The sequence below is a fragment of the Mytilus trossulus genome, chromosome 7, assembly GCF_036588685.1.
Source record: "Mytilus trossulus isolate FHL-02 chromosome 7, PNRI_Mtr1.1.1.hap1, whole genome shotgun sequence".
NCBI classification, from domain to species: Eukaryota; Metazoa; Mollusca; class Bivalvia; order Mytilida; family Mytilidae; genus Mytilus; species Mytilus trossulus.
Window position 1 is genome coordinate 68,770,795 of NC_086379.1, and position 15,222 is coordinate 68,786,016.

Here is a 15,222-nt window from a genome sequence, read left to right on the forward strand (position 1 = left end):
GCCAAATTGCATGATTAATAAGTCTTGTTTTTTAATGAGGTAAGCATCTATGGTAAATTTAGAGTCGAATACGGAAACATTTTCAGAAATGAATCAGTCAGAGGGTAAATAAAAACTCCCTAAATTACACAAATAGTCATTCCAATCTGTCAGTTTAACCAGATTTAGAAAAAAAAAGAAATATAATAATCATCAGTTATTGAGTTAATCTCGACCTCACCATTACCTTTTCATTATAGTAAAATACTCTGCAGAAATCTAAATTACAGTATCCAGCTATGTTGATAAGTCGTTCACCTAGTGGAGGGTGGTAATGGGGTAGTCCAAATAACATTATAATTATTTGGACTAGTAATGGGGTACTTTCATGACGAATAAAGCTAAAAATTCTTGCCGAATGACGTTAATGGTAATTTTTGGTGCATGTGTGGCGGGATTGCTTCCCTTAGAAAACTTAGTAGATACTTAGTCAGCTGTAAGTGGTTGAGCTAAGGAAGTACTTCTTTAGCTCAGTCCGTTAGCGCGCTGCCTTGTAACACAGAGGTCCCGGGTTCGAGTCCCGGTGGAGACAAGTAATTTTGTAATGAAATTAGTGCTCTCCGGTTACATTGGCGCCCAACAAGAATAACCCACGGTTAGAAGAATTACCTAGCCAGGTTAAAATATAAATATAAAAAAGATGAAAATATCATCATTATAGAGTATAATGACTCTTGAGGTGGGGGAAGTGTGGCGGGATTGCTTCCCTTAGAAAACTTAGTAGATACTTAGTCAGCCGTAAGCGGTTGAGCTAAGGAAGTACTTCTTTAGCTCAGTCGGTTAGCGCGCTGCCTTGTAACACAGAGGTCCCGGGTTCGAGTCCCGGTGGAGACAAGCAATTTTGTAATGAAATTAGTGCTCTCCGGTTACACATGACAATAAAATATAGGCACTATATAAAATTTGCTGGTTTTCTGTAACAATAACGCCATGTTACCGTAGCCTCAATAATTATTGTTACATTTTTAATTAATCAGTTCCTTACCCAACAATACATTCCGGCAATTAGTCTCCAATGTAACAATAATATTTTTATTATTGTTACATTTCCATGTAACCGTAGCCAGTGCCTTAAAATATATAGATATAGGAAGATGTGGTGTGAGTGCCAATGAGACAACTCTCCATCCAAATAACAACTTAAAAAGTAAACCATTATAGATTAAAGAACGGCCTTCAACACGGAGCCTTGGCTCACACCGAACAGCAAGCTATAAAGGGCCCCAAAATTACTAGTGTAAAACCATTCAAACGGGAAAACCAACGGTCTTTATTATGCACATTCTATTAGACGAGTCTTCTTCTTCCTCTCTAAGTAAATTCCTCCGCAACGAAGCACCAGCTGTGTCACACAGTAAAAAAAAAATCGAGTCACGTTAATTTTTTTCCAAAATAACGGTAACGATAATTATTTGAGACCTTTGACGAATCATGCTAAGGATATTTTGAATCAATTTGAAGCTAATCCTAGCCAAAAATGGCTGTTTGAAGCCTGACAGTAAAGGGCATTACTACTCTCCTAGTGGTTATTAGGGTAGTGACATCAATGCGTAGTTTACCCTTGGCGTGATGATAAGTTCAAACACAAATACCAAACGAGCCAACAAGATGACCAATTTAAGACTACAGTAGGATATATCTTCAATCACTAGAGGTTTTGTCAGTGTCAATAGAAGTAAAAAAAATATGGGCAATGGGAAGAAAATAGTGTCCATATATTGAGCTCTTTATATATATGAATGGACACTATTTGTTTCCCCTCTTTTATTACTATTGTCTATTGATGGAATGTCTAGTGTCTGTACTTTATCAGGATACTGTAGGGTAGGAATGCCATTTACCGTCAGGCTTCATATGGTCTCTTTTGTCTATGGCTAGCATCAAATTGGTTAAAAGTTTACCTTAGAACGTCAAAATCTCCTTATCGTGATTTGTCAGAATTTCATTAATGTGATTAGTCAGAGGTCTCAAATAATTATTTTACTGTTATTTTTTAAGAAAAGAATTTAACAGCATTCATCAAAAATCAGTTGATTTTTTTCATCGTCTAAAAGAAAGTGTATATTTTATCGTCATGTACCAAAAATTACCGACATTAAAGAATTTTGTACCATTATTAGTCATGAAGGTACCCCAAGGCCCATCACGACCCTCACACAGTATAAGGAGCATACCAGCATAAAATATAATCAAAATTCAAATATTGAACAGCAACACACCACAGAAGCCTTGCATGGTCCATGGTCACAGATATATTATATAAGTTTAGTCCAAATAATTATGACTTGAAAGGCTACTTCATTTTTTGCTTTGACAACTTACTGCGCAGTAACTTGAGTAAGGCATCAAATTGAAAAAAATAGAATAGCCTTTCAAGAAGTCATAATTATTTGGACTAAAACAAGTTATGATCAACTTGATGAAGGCCATACAGTGACCTATAATTCTGTGTTATTTTAGATTTTTGTGGAGTTGTCTCATTGGCAATCATATCACATCTTTTTTTAAATAAGTCATATTACAGAGATAAAACTTCAAATTTTTTAAATTTACCTTTTCAATTTGAGCATTATTTAGATACTGATCATCTATTTTATATTTAAGATGCAAAAGAGGCAGTAGAAGAAGTACCCGAAGATGTTGTTCAGTTATGCAGAGAAACATTTAAAAAGACGGCAGAATATTTACATGGAGAATTAGATGGTAAGATGTTGTACAGATTAGGTACAATTAGCCACAGCAAAATTTGAAAAATTAGTCATTTAAACATGTAGATAAACATTTAAAAAGTGTGAAAATATTTTACCTGAGAAATGTTGTACATTATGTACATGTTCCTATCTGTAGAGAAATATTTTGAAAGACAGAAAAAATATATAGAAAATAAGATGATAAAATATTGTACATGAAACATTGTAAAAATACAACAGGAATGAATAAGACAGTTAGATGTTGTATATGTTCAGTAAAGATTGTTTTGATGTAAATGATATTTGCAAGGTACATCTGCATTTCACACTACGACCATCAACCCCTCTAAGAAATGCATATTCAGGGTTTATGACGGGAAGTCACATATCTTCCTGATATATACAATAACTTCACCGATATTGTCAATAGTGAGTCCTCATTATCATGATTATGTGTATGTACAAATAGAATATAACCCCCCAAGGGTAACTGGGGAAACAAAATATGGTCACTTGGTCTTCTCCCGACCGGCAGTAAAACACTTGCCAAAGTGGGGCGTCTGTTTGGCTGTGCAGGATGTATAAGTGAGCAGCCACGTCCAGTCAGAATTGGGACGCTAAATCAGATGCTTCTTGTAAAGAGAGTGCAGGACTCTTTGCATGTAAAGAACCCTTGCAACAACTCTTTGAGGGGTCTATGTGTGGCCTGTTGCAAGGCAAAATTTTTATCCCTATCCAATATACCCTCATTTTCCTATGGTACTCCAAATTAATCCCCAAACCATCATCCCCAATGGTCTCTAATATTACACAACCTACCTATCGTATTTATTGTTAATTTGTTCTCGTCCTGAACATGCATGAAATATTTGCCACAGATATTAAGCAACCAACAATCAATTAATCAATCAATCAATCAATCGAGTAGAATTTAATGGTAAATTGTGAAACAGTTGAACTGACCAAAGTTTGAATGTTAATCTTTAACTTGCATTTAAAGCTATTTTTTGGCTCAGCAGCATATAATTTTTATGAGGTATCTACTCTGTAGTAGGACGTTCTGGTAACCTGCCTACTTAGATCAACTGAAAGAAAAATAAGCTTGCAATTTTAGAAAAAAAATAACTGTTTAATGTTTTCTATACACTCCAAAACCTTTGTACAAAATAAAAAAAATACATGTACTCTCAGGGGCAGATCCAGCCATTTAAAAAGGGGGGGGGGGTCCTAACCCAGGACAAAGGGGGAGTTCCAACTACATGTCCCCATTCAAATGCATTGATCGTCCAAAAAAAAAGGGGTTGTTCCAATCCCCCGCAACCCCCCTCTAGATCCGCGCCTGACTCTGGTGTTTAAAGAAGGTAGTGAGAAAAAATTCTTCTGTATCTCCTTATTCTGATTTTTATAAACTTCATATTTTTAATGTTGTAGACCAAGAGCAACAGTAAAGTAATTTTTTATGAGAAATTTTGAATAATTTTAGGAACCATTGAAGATTATAAGTTACTAGAGAACATGAACAGAATTACCGTAAACAAATACTCTGAAATGAAATCTACAGCTGAAGATATCGCAGGAAGATTACAGACACTTAATGATAAATGTAAGATAATTTGTAGGGGTTATTTATAAATATGCTCTTGCACTACAAGAGGGGCGAAAGATATCTGAGGGATAGTCAAACTAATAGATCGAAAATAGAATGACAATACCATGGCTGAAAGGGAAAAAGACAAACAGACAAATAATAGTACACAAGACACAACATAGAAAACTAAAGACTAAGCCATTCCCAACAAAAACTGGGGGTGACCTCAGGTGCTAAGGTTCCTTATTTGACGTGAAAAAGAATGAAATGCAAGTGACTGTGTTACACAATCACATGAATTATTTTTATGAAAAGAATTAACAGGAATGAGTGAATTTGAAATTGTAGGATCTTTCAAAATATTAGGACTATGCACCAAGATTTAAAGAATTTTATTTTTATTAGAAAAAATGAAAATTTTAATAGTTTTAGCATATATTTTTTAGTTTTAAATATCTGCACACACAAGAAATAAGTTAATATTCACAACAGGTTTTTTTTTTTGTGTAAAGACTTTGCTAAATTATTTACTGGTAGTTGGTTCTAGCAAGGGTTCTATGTTCAGCAAGTTGGTTTGAAATCTACTAGATTCTTGAAAGTTGCCTTTCATAAAAGGACATAATTACTTACAAGTCTAAAAACCAATGACTGTCTCACATGCTTGGTCTCTTATTTTTAGCTCACCTGGCCGAAAGGGCCAGGTGAGCTTTTCTCATCACTTTGCGTCCGGCGTCCGGCGTCCAGCGTTAGCTTTTACAAAAATCTTCTTCTCTGAAACTACTGGGCCAAATTAAACCAAACTTGGCCACAATCATCATTGGGGTATCTAGTTTAAAAAATGTGTGGCGTGACCGGTCAACCAACCAAGATGGCCGCCACGGCTAAAAATAGAACATAGGGGTAAAATGCAGTTTTTGGCTTATAACTCAAAAACCAAAGCATTTAGAGGAAATCTGACATGAGGTAAAAATGTTTATCAGGTCAAGATCTATCTGCCCTGAAATTTTCAGATGAAACGGTCAATTGGTTGTTGGGTTGCTGCCCCTGAATTGGTAATTTTGAATAAATTTTGCTGTTTTTGGTTATTATCTTGAATATTATTATAGTTAGAGATAAACTGTAAACAGCAATAATGTTCAGCAAAGTAAGATCTACAAATAAGTCAACATAACCAAAATGGTCAGTTGACCCGTTTAGGAGTTATTGCCCTTTATAGTCAATTTTTAACCATTTTTCGTTAATTAAAGTAATCTTATAAAAAAATCTTCTTCTCTGAAACTACTTGGCCAAATTAATCCAAACTTGGCCACAATCATCTTTGGGGTATCTAGTTTAAAAAATGTGTGGCGTGACCTGGTCAACCAACCAAGATGGCCGCCACGGCTAAAAATAGAACAAAGGGGAAAAATGCAGTTTTTGGCTTATAACTCAAAAACCAAAGCATTTTGAGGAAATCTGACATGGGATAAAAATGTTTATCAGGTCAAGATCTATCTGCCCTGAAATTTTCAGATGAATCGGTCAATTGGTTGTTGGGTTGCTGCCCCTGAATTGGTAATTTTGAGGAAATTTTGCTGTTTTTGGTTATTATCTTGAATATTATTATAGATAGAGATAAACTGTAAACAGCAATAATGTTCAGCAAAGTAAGATCTACAAATAAGTCAACATGACCAAAATGGTCAGTTGACCCGTTTAGGAGTTATTGCCCTTTATAGTCAATTTTTAACCATTTTTCGTAATTTAAAGTAATCTTTTACAAAAATCTTCTCCTCTGAAACTACTGGGCCAAATTAATCCAAACTTGGCCACAATCATCTTTGGGGTATCTAGTTTAAAAAATGTGTAGCGTGACCTGGTCAACCAACCAAGATGGCCGCCACCGCTAAAAATAGAACATAGGGGTAAAATGCAGTTTTTGGCTTATAACTCAAAAACCAAAGCATTTTGAGGAAATCTGACATGGGATAAAAATGTTTATCAGGTCAAGATCTATCTGCCCTGAAATTTTCAGATGAATCGGTCAATCGGTTGTTGGGTTGCTGCCCCTGAATTGGTAATTTTGAGGAAATTTTGCTGTTTTTGGTTATTATCTTGAATATTATTTTAGATAGAGATAAATTGTAAACAGCAATAATGTTCAGCAAAGTAAGATCTACAAATAAGTCAACATGACCAAAATGGTCAGTTGACCCCTTTAGGAGTTATTGCCCTTTATTGTCAATCTTTAACCATTTTTCATAAATCTAAGTAATCTTTTACAAAATCTCCACTGAAACTACTAGGCCACAATCATCTTTGAGGTATCTAGTTTGAAAAATGTGTCCGATGAACTGGCCATTCAACCAAGATGGCCGCCACGGCTAAAAATAGAACATAGGGGTAAAATGCAGTTTTTTACTTATAACTATGAAACTAAAGCATCTAGAGCAAATCTGGCAAGAAGTTAAATTGTTAATCAAGTCAATATCTATCTGCCCTGAATTTTTCAGATGAATTGGACAACTGGTTGTTGGGTTGCTGCCCTCCAATTGGTAATTTTTAAAGAAATTTTGCCGTTTTTGGTTATCTTGAATACTATTATAGATAGCGATAAACTGTAAACAGCAATAATGTTCAGCAAAGTAAGATCTACAAATAAGTCAACATGACCTAAATGGTCAATTGACCCCTTAAGGCGTTATTGCCCTTTATAGTCAATTTTTAACAATTTTCATTAATTTGGTAAATTTATGTAAATTTTTACCAAATATAGTTCTCTGTTACTAATGGGCAAAGTTCATGATAGATATAATTGTAAGAAGCAAAATCGTTCAGTAAAGTAAGAACTTCAAACACATCACCATCACCAAAATACATTTTGTCATGAATCCATTTGTGTCCTTTGTTTAATATGCACATAGACCAAGGTGAGCGACACAGGCTATTTAGAGCCTCTAGCTTTTTAGCTCACCTGGCCCGAAGGGCCAAGTGAGCTTTTCCCATCACTTTGCGTCCGGCGTCGTTAACTTTTACAAAAATCTTCTCCTCTGAAACTACTGGGCCAAATTGAACCAAACTTGGCCACAATCATCATTGGGGTATCTAGTTTAAAAAATGTGTGGCGTGACCAGGTCAACCAACCAAGATGGCCGCCACGGCTAAAAATAGAACATAGGGGTAAAATGCAGTTTTTGGCTTATAACTCAAAAACCAAAGCATTTAGAGGAAATCTGACATGATGTAAAAATGTTTATCAGGTCAAGATCTATCTGCCCTGAAATTTTCAGATGAATCGGTCAACCCGTTGTTGGGTTGCTGCCCCTGAATTGGTAATTTTGTGGAAATTTTGCAGTTTTTGGTTATTATCTTGAATATTATTATAGATAGAGATAAACTGTAAACAGCAATAATGTTTAGTAAAGTAGGATTTACAAATAAGTCAACATGACCGAAATGGTCAGTTGACCCGTTTAGGAGTTATTGCCCTTTATAGTCAATTTTTAACCATTTTTCATAAATCTTAGTTATCTTTTACAAAAATCTTCTCCTCTGAAACTCCTGGGCCAAATTGAACCAAACTTGGCCACAATCATCATTGGGGTATCTAGTTTAAAAAATGTGTGGCGTGACCCGGTCATCCAACCAAGATGGCCGCCACGGCAAAAAATAGAACATAGGGGTAAAATGCAGTTTTTGGCTTATAACTCAAAAACCAAAGCATTTAGAGGAAATCTGACATGGGGTAAAAATGTTTATCAGGTCAAGATCTATTTGCCCTGAAATTTTTAGATGAATCGGTCAACCCGTTGTTGGGTTGCTGCCCCTGAATTGGTAATTTTGTGGAAATTTTGCAGTTTTTGGTTATTATCTTGAATATCATTATAGATAGAGATAAACTGTAAACAGCAATAATGTTTAGTAAAGTAGGATTTACAAATAAGTCAACATGACCGAAATGGTCAGTTGACCTGTTTAGGAGTTATTGCCCTTTATAGTCAATTTTTAACCATTTTTCGTAAATCTTAGTTATCTTTTACAAAAATCTTCTCCTCTGAAACTACTGGGCCAAATTAATCCAGACTTGGCAATCATCATCTTTGGGGTATCTTGTTTTAAAAATGTGTCCTGTGACCCGACTATCAAATCAAGATGGCCGCCACAGCTAAAAATAGAACATAGGGGTAAATGCAGTTTTTGGCTTATAACTCAAAAACCAAAGCATTTAGAGCAAATCCAACACGGGGTAGAATTATTAATCAGATTAAGATCTATCTGTCCTATAATTTTCAGATGAATCTGACAACCCATTGTTGGGTTGCTGCCCCTGAATCGGTAATTTTAAGCAAATTTTGCTGTTTTTGGTTATTATCTTAAATTTTATTATAGATAGAGATAAACTGTAAACAGCAATTATGTTCAGCAAAGTAAGATTTACAAATAAGTCAACATGACCGAAATTGTCAATTGACCCCCTAAGGAGTTATTGTCCTTTATAGTCAATTTTTAACAATTTTCATAAAATTTGTAAATTTTTATTAACATTTTCCACTGAAACTACTGGGCCAAGTTCATTATAGATAGAGATAAATGTAAGCAGCAAGACTAGTAAAGTAAGATTTACAAACACATCACCATCACCAAAACACAATTTTGTCATGAATCCATCTGCTTCCTTTGTTTAATATTCACATAGACCAAGGTGAGCGACACAGGCTCTTTGGAGCCTCTAGTTATGTTACCATTTTATTATATGTTTTCTCTTTTCAGTGCCATTACATTCAGTTAATTCAATTTGTTTCTTTTTGTTTCACAGTAAAAGCTATGCATTTAATTAAGTACTGTGTATTATAGTCATTTGTACATTATTTTGTATTTTATTTACTTAGACAAACAATTACAGCCATTCCTAGATCAGATTGATCAGATAGAAGAAAGTGTTAATACTTTAGAGCAGGCAGCATACAAACTAGATAACTACTCAAAACGTTTAGGTAAGTTCACACACATTTAATTTTTTAGGGTTGAAAATGCATTAATGAGGGTGGTAAAGGGTGTGCAGCGTTTTTGGTCTTTTTATTTCACATGTTTTCATGTTATGAAATTTTATTTCTCGTGTTTGGTTCAATGTGTGTGCTTTGTTTTCCCCTTTTTAGCTCACCTTTCCTAAAAGGAAATTTGAGCTTTTCTCATCACTTGGCGTCCGTCGTCGTCATCTGTCGTCATTAACAATTTTTCAAACATCTTCTCCTCTGAAACTACTGAATGGATTTGGATGAAACTTAGCATGATTCTTCCTTAGATAATCCTGCACAAAGTTTGTGCATCGATTTTTGATCCGTCAAAAAACATGGCCGCCGTTACTTAAAATAGAACATAGGGGTCAAATGCAGTTTTTGGCTAATATCTCAAAAACTAAAGCATTTAGAGCAAATCTGACACGGGGGTTAAAATGTTCATTAGGTCAAGATCTATCAGCCCTGAAATTTTCAGACGAATCAAACAACCCATGATTGGGTTGCTGTCACTTAATTGGTAATTTTAAGGAAATTTTGCAGTTTTTGGTCATTATCTTGAATATTATTTTAGATAAAGATAAACTGTAAACAGCAAAAATGATCAGCAAAGTAAGATCTACAAATAAGTTAATATGACCAATATTGTCAATTGACCCCTGAAGTTTTTCACAATTTGTTCATCATATTTGCTAACTTTAAAAAATCTTCTCCTCTAAAACTACTCAACCAAATTCTACCAAACTTCATTTGAATGATCAGTAGGGTGTATAAAATAAAATATGTGTTTTATTTTCTATTTCGTCAAAAAACATGGCCGTCATGGCTAAAAATAGAACACAGGGTAAAATGCAGTTTTTGGCTTATATCATAAAAACTCCAGCATTTAGAGCAAATAAGACAAGAAGTTAAAGTATTTTATAGGTTAAGGTCTACCTGTCCTGAAAAGCCAACTAATTTCAGGTATAATGCCCCTGAATTGATGATTTTAAAGAAATTTTGCAGTGTTTGGTTATTATCTTGAATACTATTATAGATACAGATAAACTGTTATAGCAAAAAAGTTAAGCAAAGTAAGATCTACAAATAAGTCATTTTGACCAAAATTGTCAATTGACCCCTCAAGGAGTTATTGCCCTTTAAAGATTATTTTCACAATTTGTTCATCATGTTGACTTACTTTAAAAAAATCTTTTCCTTTGAAACTGCTGTATCAATTTCAGCCAAACTTAGGCTAAATGAGTTTCAGAGTATCTAGTATAAATTTTATATTTTATTTCCTTGTATGTCAAGAAACATAGCTCCTATGGCTAAAATAGAACATAGGAGAAAATGATTTTTTTTTTTTGCTTTTGAAGAAAATAGGACGATTCAAATCATTTAAATAAATTGAAAAGCCAAAATAATCATTGATGAGAGATTTAACCCAAAAAAATTATGGTGAGCGATTCAGGCTCTTGAGAGCCTCTTGTTTCTTTTCCGTGTTTCGTGTTGGTACTCTTTATTTGTTTTCCCTGATTTTTATTGTCGGTGCATTAAAATATTATTTTTACTATTTTATTTCATGTGTTTCTATGTTCAGAACCCCCCTTTACCACCCTCATTAATTTGTCAACTTGCTGAAAATGCCTAAAGTTCAGGTACAGTTCCACAAATTTTATCAAAAGGATGCAATTAATCAGGGATGGGGTAATCATAATCTGTAATCGTAATCGATTGTAATTGATTACATTTTTTCCAGTAATCGACAGTAATCTGTAATTGAAGACATTTTCGATTACATGTAATCGTAATTTAATCAATTACAGCAAAAATCATGATGTAATCATCGATTACTTTCGATTACATTTCGATTACTTTAGAAAAAAAGTTTGATGAAATATAACCTTTTTTGAATGAAAACATGTATTTATCATTTGAAGTACTGATATGACTTAAGAGTTTATCAGCTACCTTAATATTTTTATCTATTGTCCCAAACTGCATTATGATCACCCAGATCCCCTATCATAATTTACTTTATGTCTAGCTTTTGAAACAAATAGATTGTTGTACTTGTCAATATATCAACTCCTTTTATATTTAAACAAGAAAGATTTGAAATAAGAAAATAGATTTAAAATAGGAAATGTGTCTTAAGTTAACGTCTGTACTTCCTTAAAGTAGTAAGCTTATTTGTATTAAATTTCCTAAAAGCATCATTTTCAATAAGATTTAAGCTTAGAAAAGATAAACAGGTGATTTCTTATAATGTTATGATATATATTTTAATAAGTAAAAAGGTACACAAAATTCTTTAAACAATGAACGGATGCCTATATATTCATTGAAACTCTTTTCAGAAAAAGATACATGTATCCCTCATTGACACTATAAATATGTACTGTTTATAATTTTATTAGAGAATTAAAAAAAAAAAAACAAACTTTCTTGTCTTCACTAATCAGATGATCAAAGTCTTCTAATCACTATATAAGACACATACTTTGTTTTTATTTCAATTACTGTTTTTCTAATTAAGAAGGATATTTACATTAGTTTGCCCCAGGTTATGAATTGTACTCCATTGGGTTCATTCCCTCTATTCCCACTTTTTAAAAATAAGGTAAGAAAAAGTAAAATTTCATGTGGGAATAGGAGGAAAACTTGTGCAAACAAAGGATTATACTGTACAAACATTTTTTAATCAACTGTTAATTGACCAGTGATTTTTTTTATTAAAACAAGTAAAAAAGCTATTTGTATGAATTCTGTTTTATTTTAAACAAAATAAATATGAAAGAAATTAAAATAAATATAAGTAAAATATAAATTTTTTTCATTACTTTTATAACACAAATTCAACTGTAGATTAAAGCAAGCATAATGTAACACAAATTATACAACAGCACTTAATCAAATCACACATTGTAGCACAAACTTTAAACAATCACTGTTTACAAGTCTATTAAAGTTTGTCAATCTTTTCCACGTGAAGAAGGTAGGAGGCTGCATCACCAAATTCTTTTTTTTTGTGACTTCATGGTTGCAGTGTCTAATCTTAAGTTCGTCTAATCTGTGGTTGATTTCTACATACTTCTTTTTGGCGGCCACTCATTTCCAACCGGCTGCATACTGAATCATGGTCAGGGCGTTGAAGCCTTCCTCAAAGTTCCGAAGTTTAATAAGTTGAAAGATGTTCTCATGTAGATGATTTGTTGTCCTTGGTCCTTGTGTTAAGTAGTTGTCCCAAAGGTTACTTCTATTCAACCCAGTATGTTGTTTCATAGTTTAAAGGCTATGTAGTTTATGTTGGTATCAATCTGATCGGTTCATTCCCTCTATTCCCACTTTTTAAAAATAAGGTAAGAAATTCTTTGATGAAAAAGAAAAATATTACAAATAAACAAGTACCAATTATGTTATGTTTTTTTTTTAAAAATACAGGTAAATTTTCCCGATTGTCCCACTTTTTGAAATTACAGGTAAAAAGGTAATGAAACTTTGTGGGACAATCGGGAATATGTTTGTGGGACAATTGGGAAGTTTAAATGGGGGACAATTGGGAACTGTTTTTATAATGATTAATTTGTTTTTATAGCGTGTTGCAGTTAATCAAAGGTTACTAATCAATGTAACTTATAAAATATGAACAAAATAAGAACAAATAATAATATTTACATATTTTATTTTGCTCATAGTAGGTACAATTGAAGTATCATATAATATTAAATGAAGTCTTTTAAAAAAAACATTTTTTTTTAGTCAGTACTGCGAGTACTCTCAGATCTGTACTTAGTGTCTTTAATGTGGTGATGTCCCAAACCAGGAGCCTGTCAGTCAGTGGTTGTCGTTTTTTGCCGTGTAACATATTTGTTTTTCGTTCATTATTTTGTACATGAATTATGCAATTAGTTTTCTCGTTTTACATTAGTCGTTTTGGGGCCTTTTGAAGCTATGTGGTATGGGATTTGCTCATTGCTGAAGGCCGTATGGTGACCTATAGTTGTTAATTGCTGTGTCATTTGGTCTCTTTGAGAGAGTTGTCTCATTGACAATCATACCACATCTTCTTATTTCTTATGGAAGTTTGGCTCTTTTTTATAATTGGTGAAGAGTCCTGTTGACTGCAAAAACAATGGGAAAATTGGAAAAACAACCTTTAATAGTGATTCTTGGAAAGGCTGATCTGGAAAAATTCTAGACAGCAGCAAATTTAGAGAAAGTAGATGGGGGTACAAGAACTGATTTTACCAGAAGCATGTGCATCCCATATACAAAAAAAATCTTTCAAAATTTCTCAAATATGTATTTTTTCAATGAATTATAACAAAGAGGTTGAAATAATTAGATTTGTGTTCTAAAAAAAGAGAAAATTCCAAAATTGACAACAGAATGGTCAATTTGACACAAAAAAGCAATAAAATTTTATAAAACTTTCTTAAATTAACACCTACTTCTAGTGTTTTTTTAAAGTTAGATCTATTCAGATTGGTCCACTCTATCTTTATTGAAAGTATGAAAAAAGTAAAGTTTAATTGTGAAACTGTGATTTTTTTTCATGATAATAGCCCAAAAATGGATAACATTTGATGAAAACTGAGAAAATTTTCAGAATTGGGTACTTTCAAATGGCTGTAGCAAAAATAAGTGCACCACCATCTCATTTTCGTCACCAATTATTTTTATAGAGTCATATATAAACCCCAAAATCAGGTTCAGAAAAAAAGTTTAATTCAAGACCTTAAAAGATATTTTTCATCAATCAGAAATATTATATTTTTTTAATCAAAAGTGTATTAATCTAATGATTTAAAAAACATTTTTTTTTATTCTTTTATAAAATTAATGTTAAATGTGCAATAATAAATTCTTGTTTATTTAGCAAAACAAACAACAGTTACCTTGTTTATCTAAGAACATTTTACTACATAAAATAATGTGGGACAATCAGAACTTTTCATGTGGGACAATCAGAACTCTAAAATTTTAAAAAGTGGGACAATCGGGAATAAACCGAAATTCTAATTAACCTTGATTGTTATAAAAACAAATTATTTATCAAAACATCTATTGTTATTTGCAAGTGGGAATAGAAGGAATAGTATTTTTTAAAAGTGGGAATAGGAGGAAGACACCCTCCATTGGCAGTTTTATAACCTATAATTAGGGTGGTTATCAAACAAAAGGATTAAATCATGCCTGTTATTATAACTTATTATAATTATCAATTTTGACCTTTAAATAGCTGAACTAATTCATAATTCTATATTTTTATATTTTCTTTAGAGAAAACTTCCAACATTATGAATAACTATGCTAATACATACCTGCCTCTAATGAATAAAAACAAAAAAAGCTAACTTAAATCAGTATGAAAGCAAAAGTATTGAAAAAACCCTAAACATATCTATAAGTGATAGATGGAATGCCATTGCCATGTCATCTCTAATTCATGTAGAAAGTAAAAATTTCAAGATTTTTTTTAATAATTCTGATCCTCAGTAGGAGATTCCATCTAGATAATAACTGTCAACTTATTATTTAGAAACCATGTTTTAATTCATAAAGTTCTAAATTTCAACTTTACAAACGTTGAACAACATATTAAATTGCTTTTAACTTACTATATATTTCTATTAAGTTTTAAAGTATGTAATCGACAGTAATCGAAAAGTAATGTAATTACTTTTGGTAAAGTAATCGATTGCAATCGATTACATACAAAAATCTGAGTAATCGATACCTTCATGTAATCGATTATTAATCGATTACATTTGTCAGTAATCGTGCCCATCCCTGCAATTAATGCATTTTGGGTGTCTGTGGAGTGGGTTCTTCAGACACATCACATATTTTAAGACTTACCGTAAGTTATTTATTTTAAAATGAAAATTTCAATGTAGGATTAAAACTACAGTTTGATTGATTA

The 15,222-nt window shown here is 32.7% G+C and overlaps 1 protein-coding gene across 1 annotated transcript in view; it reads left to right on the forward strand.

Annotated features, from left to right (window-relative positions):
- Positions 1–15,222, forward strand: part of LOC134726622 (heterogeneous nuclear ribonucleoprotein D-like) — a 39,262-nt gene that overhangs the window by 23,579 nt on the left and 461 nt on the right. The window contains exons 10-13 of the mRNA XM_063591034.1: positions 45–104; positions 2,644–2,742; positions 4,213–4,332; positions 9,186–9,290. Coding sequence (XP_063447104.1) covers positions 45–104; positions 2,644–2,742; positions 4,213–4,332; positions 9,186–9,290 — 384 coding nt within the window. The remainder of the gene's footprint in view (positions 1–44; positions 105–2,643; positions 2,743–4,212; positions 4,333–9,185; positions 9,291–15,222) is intronic.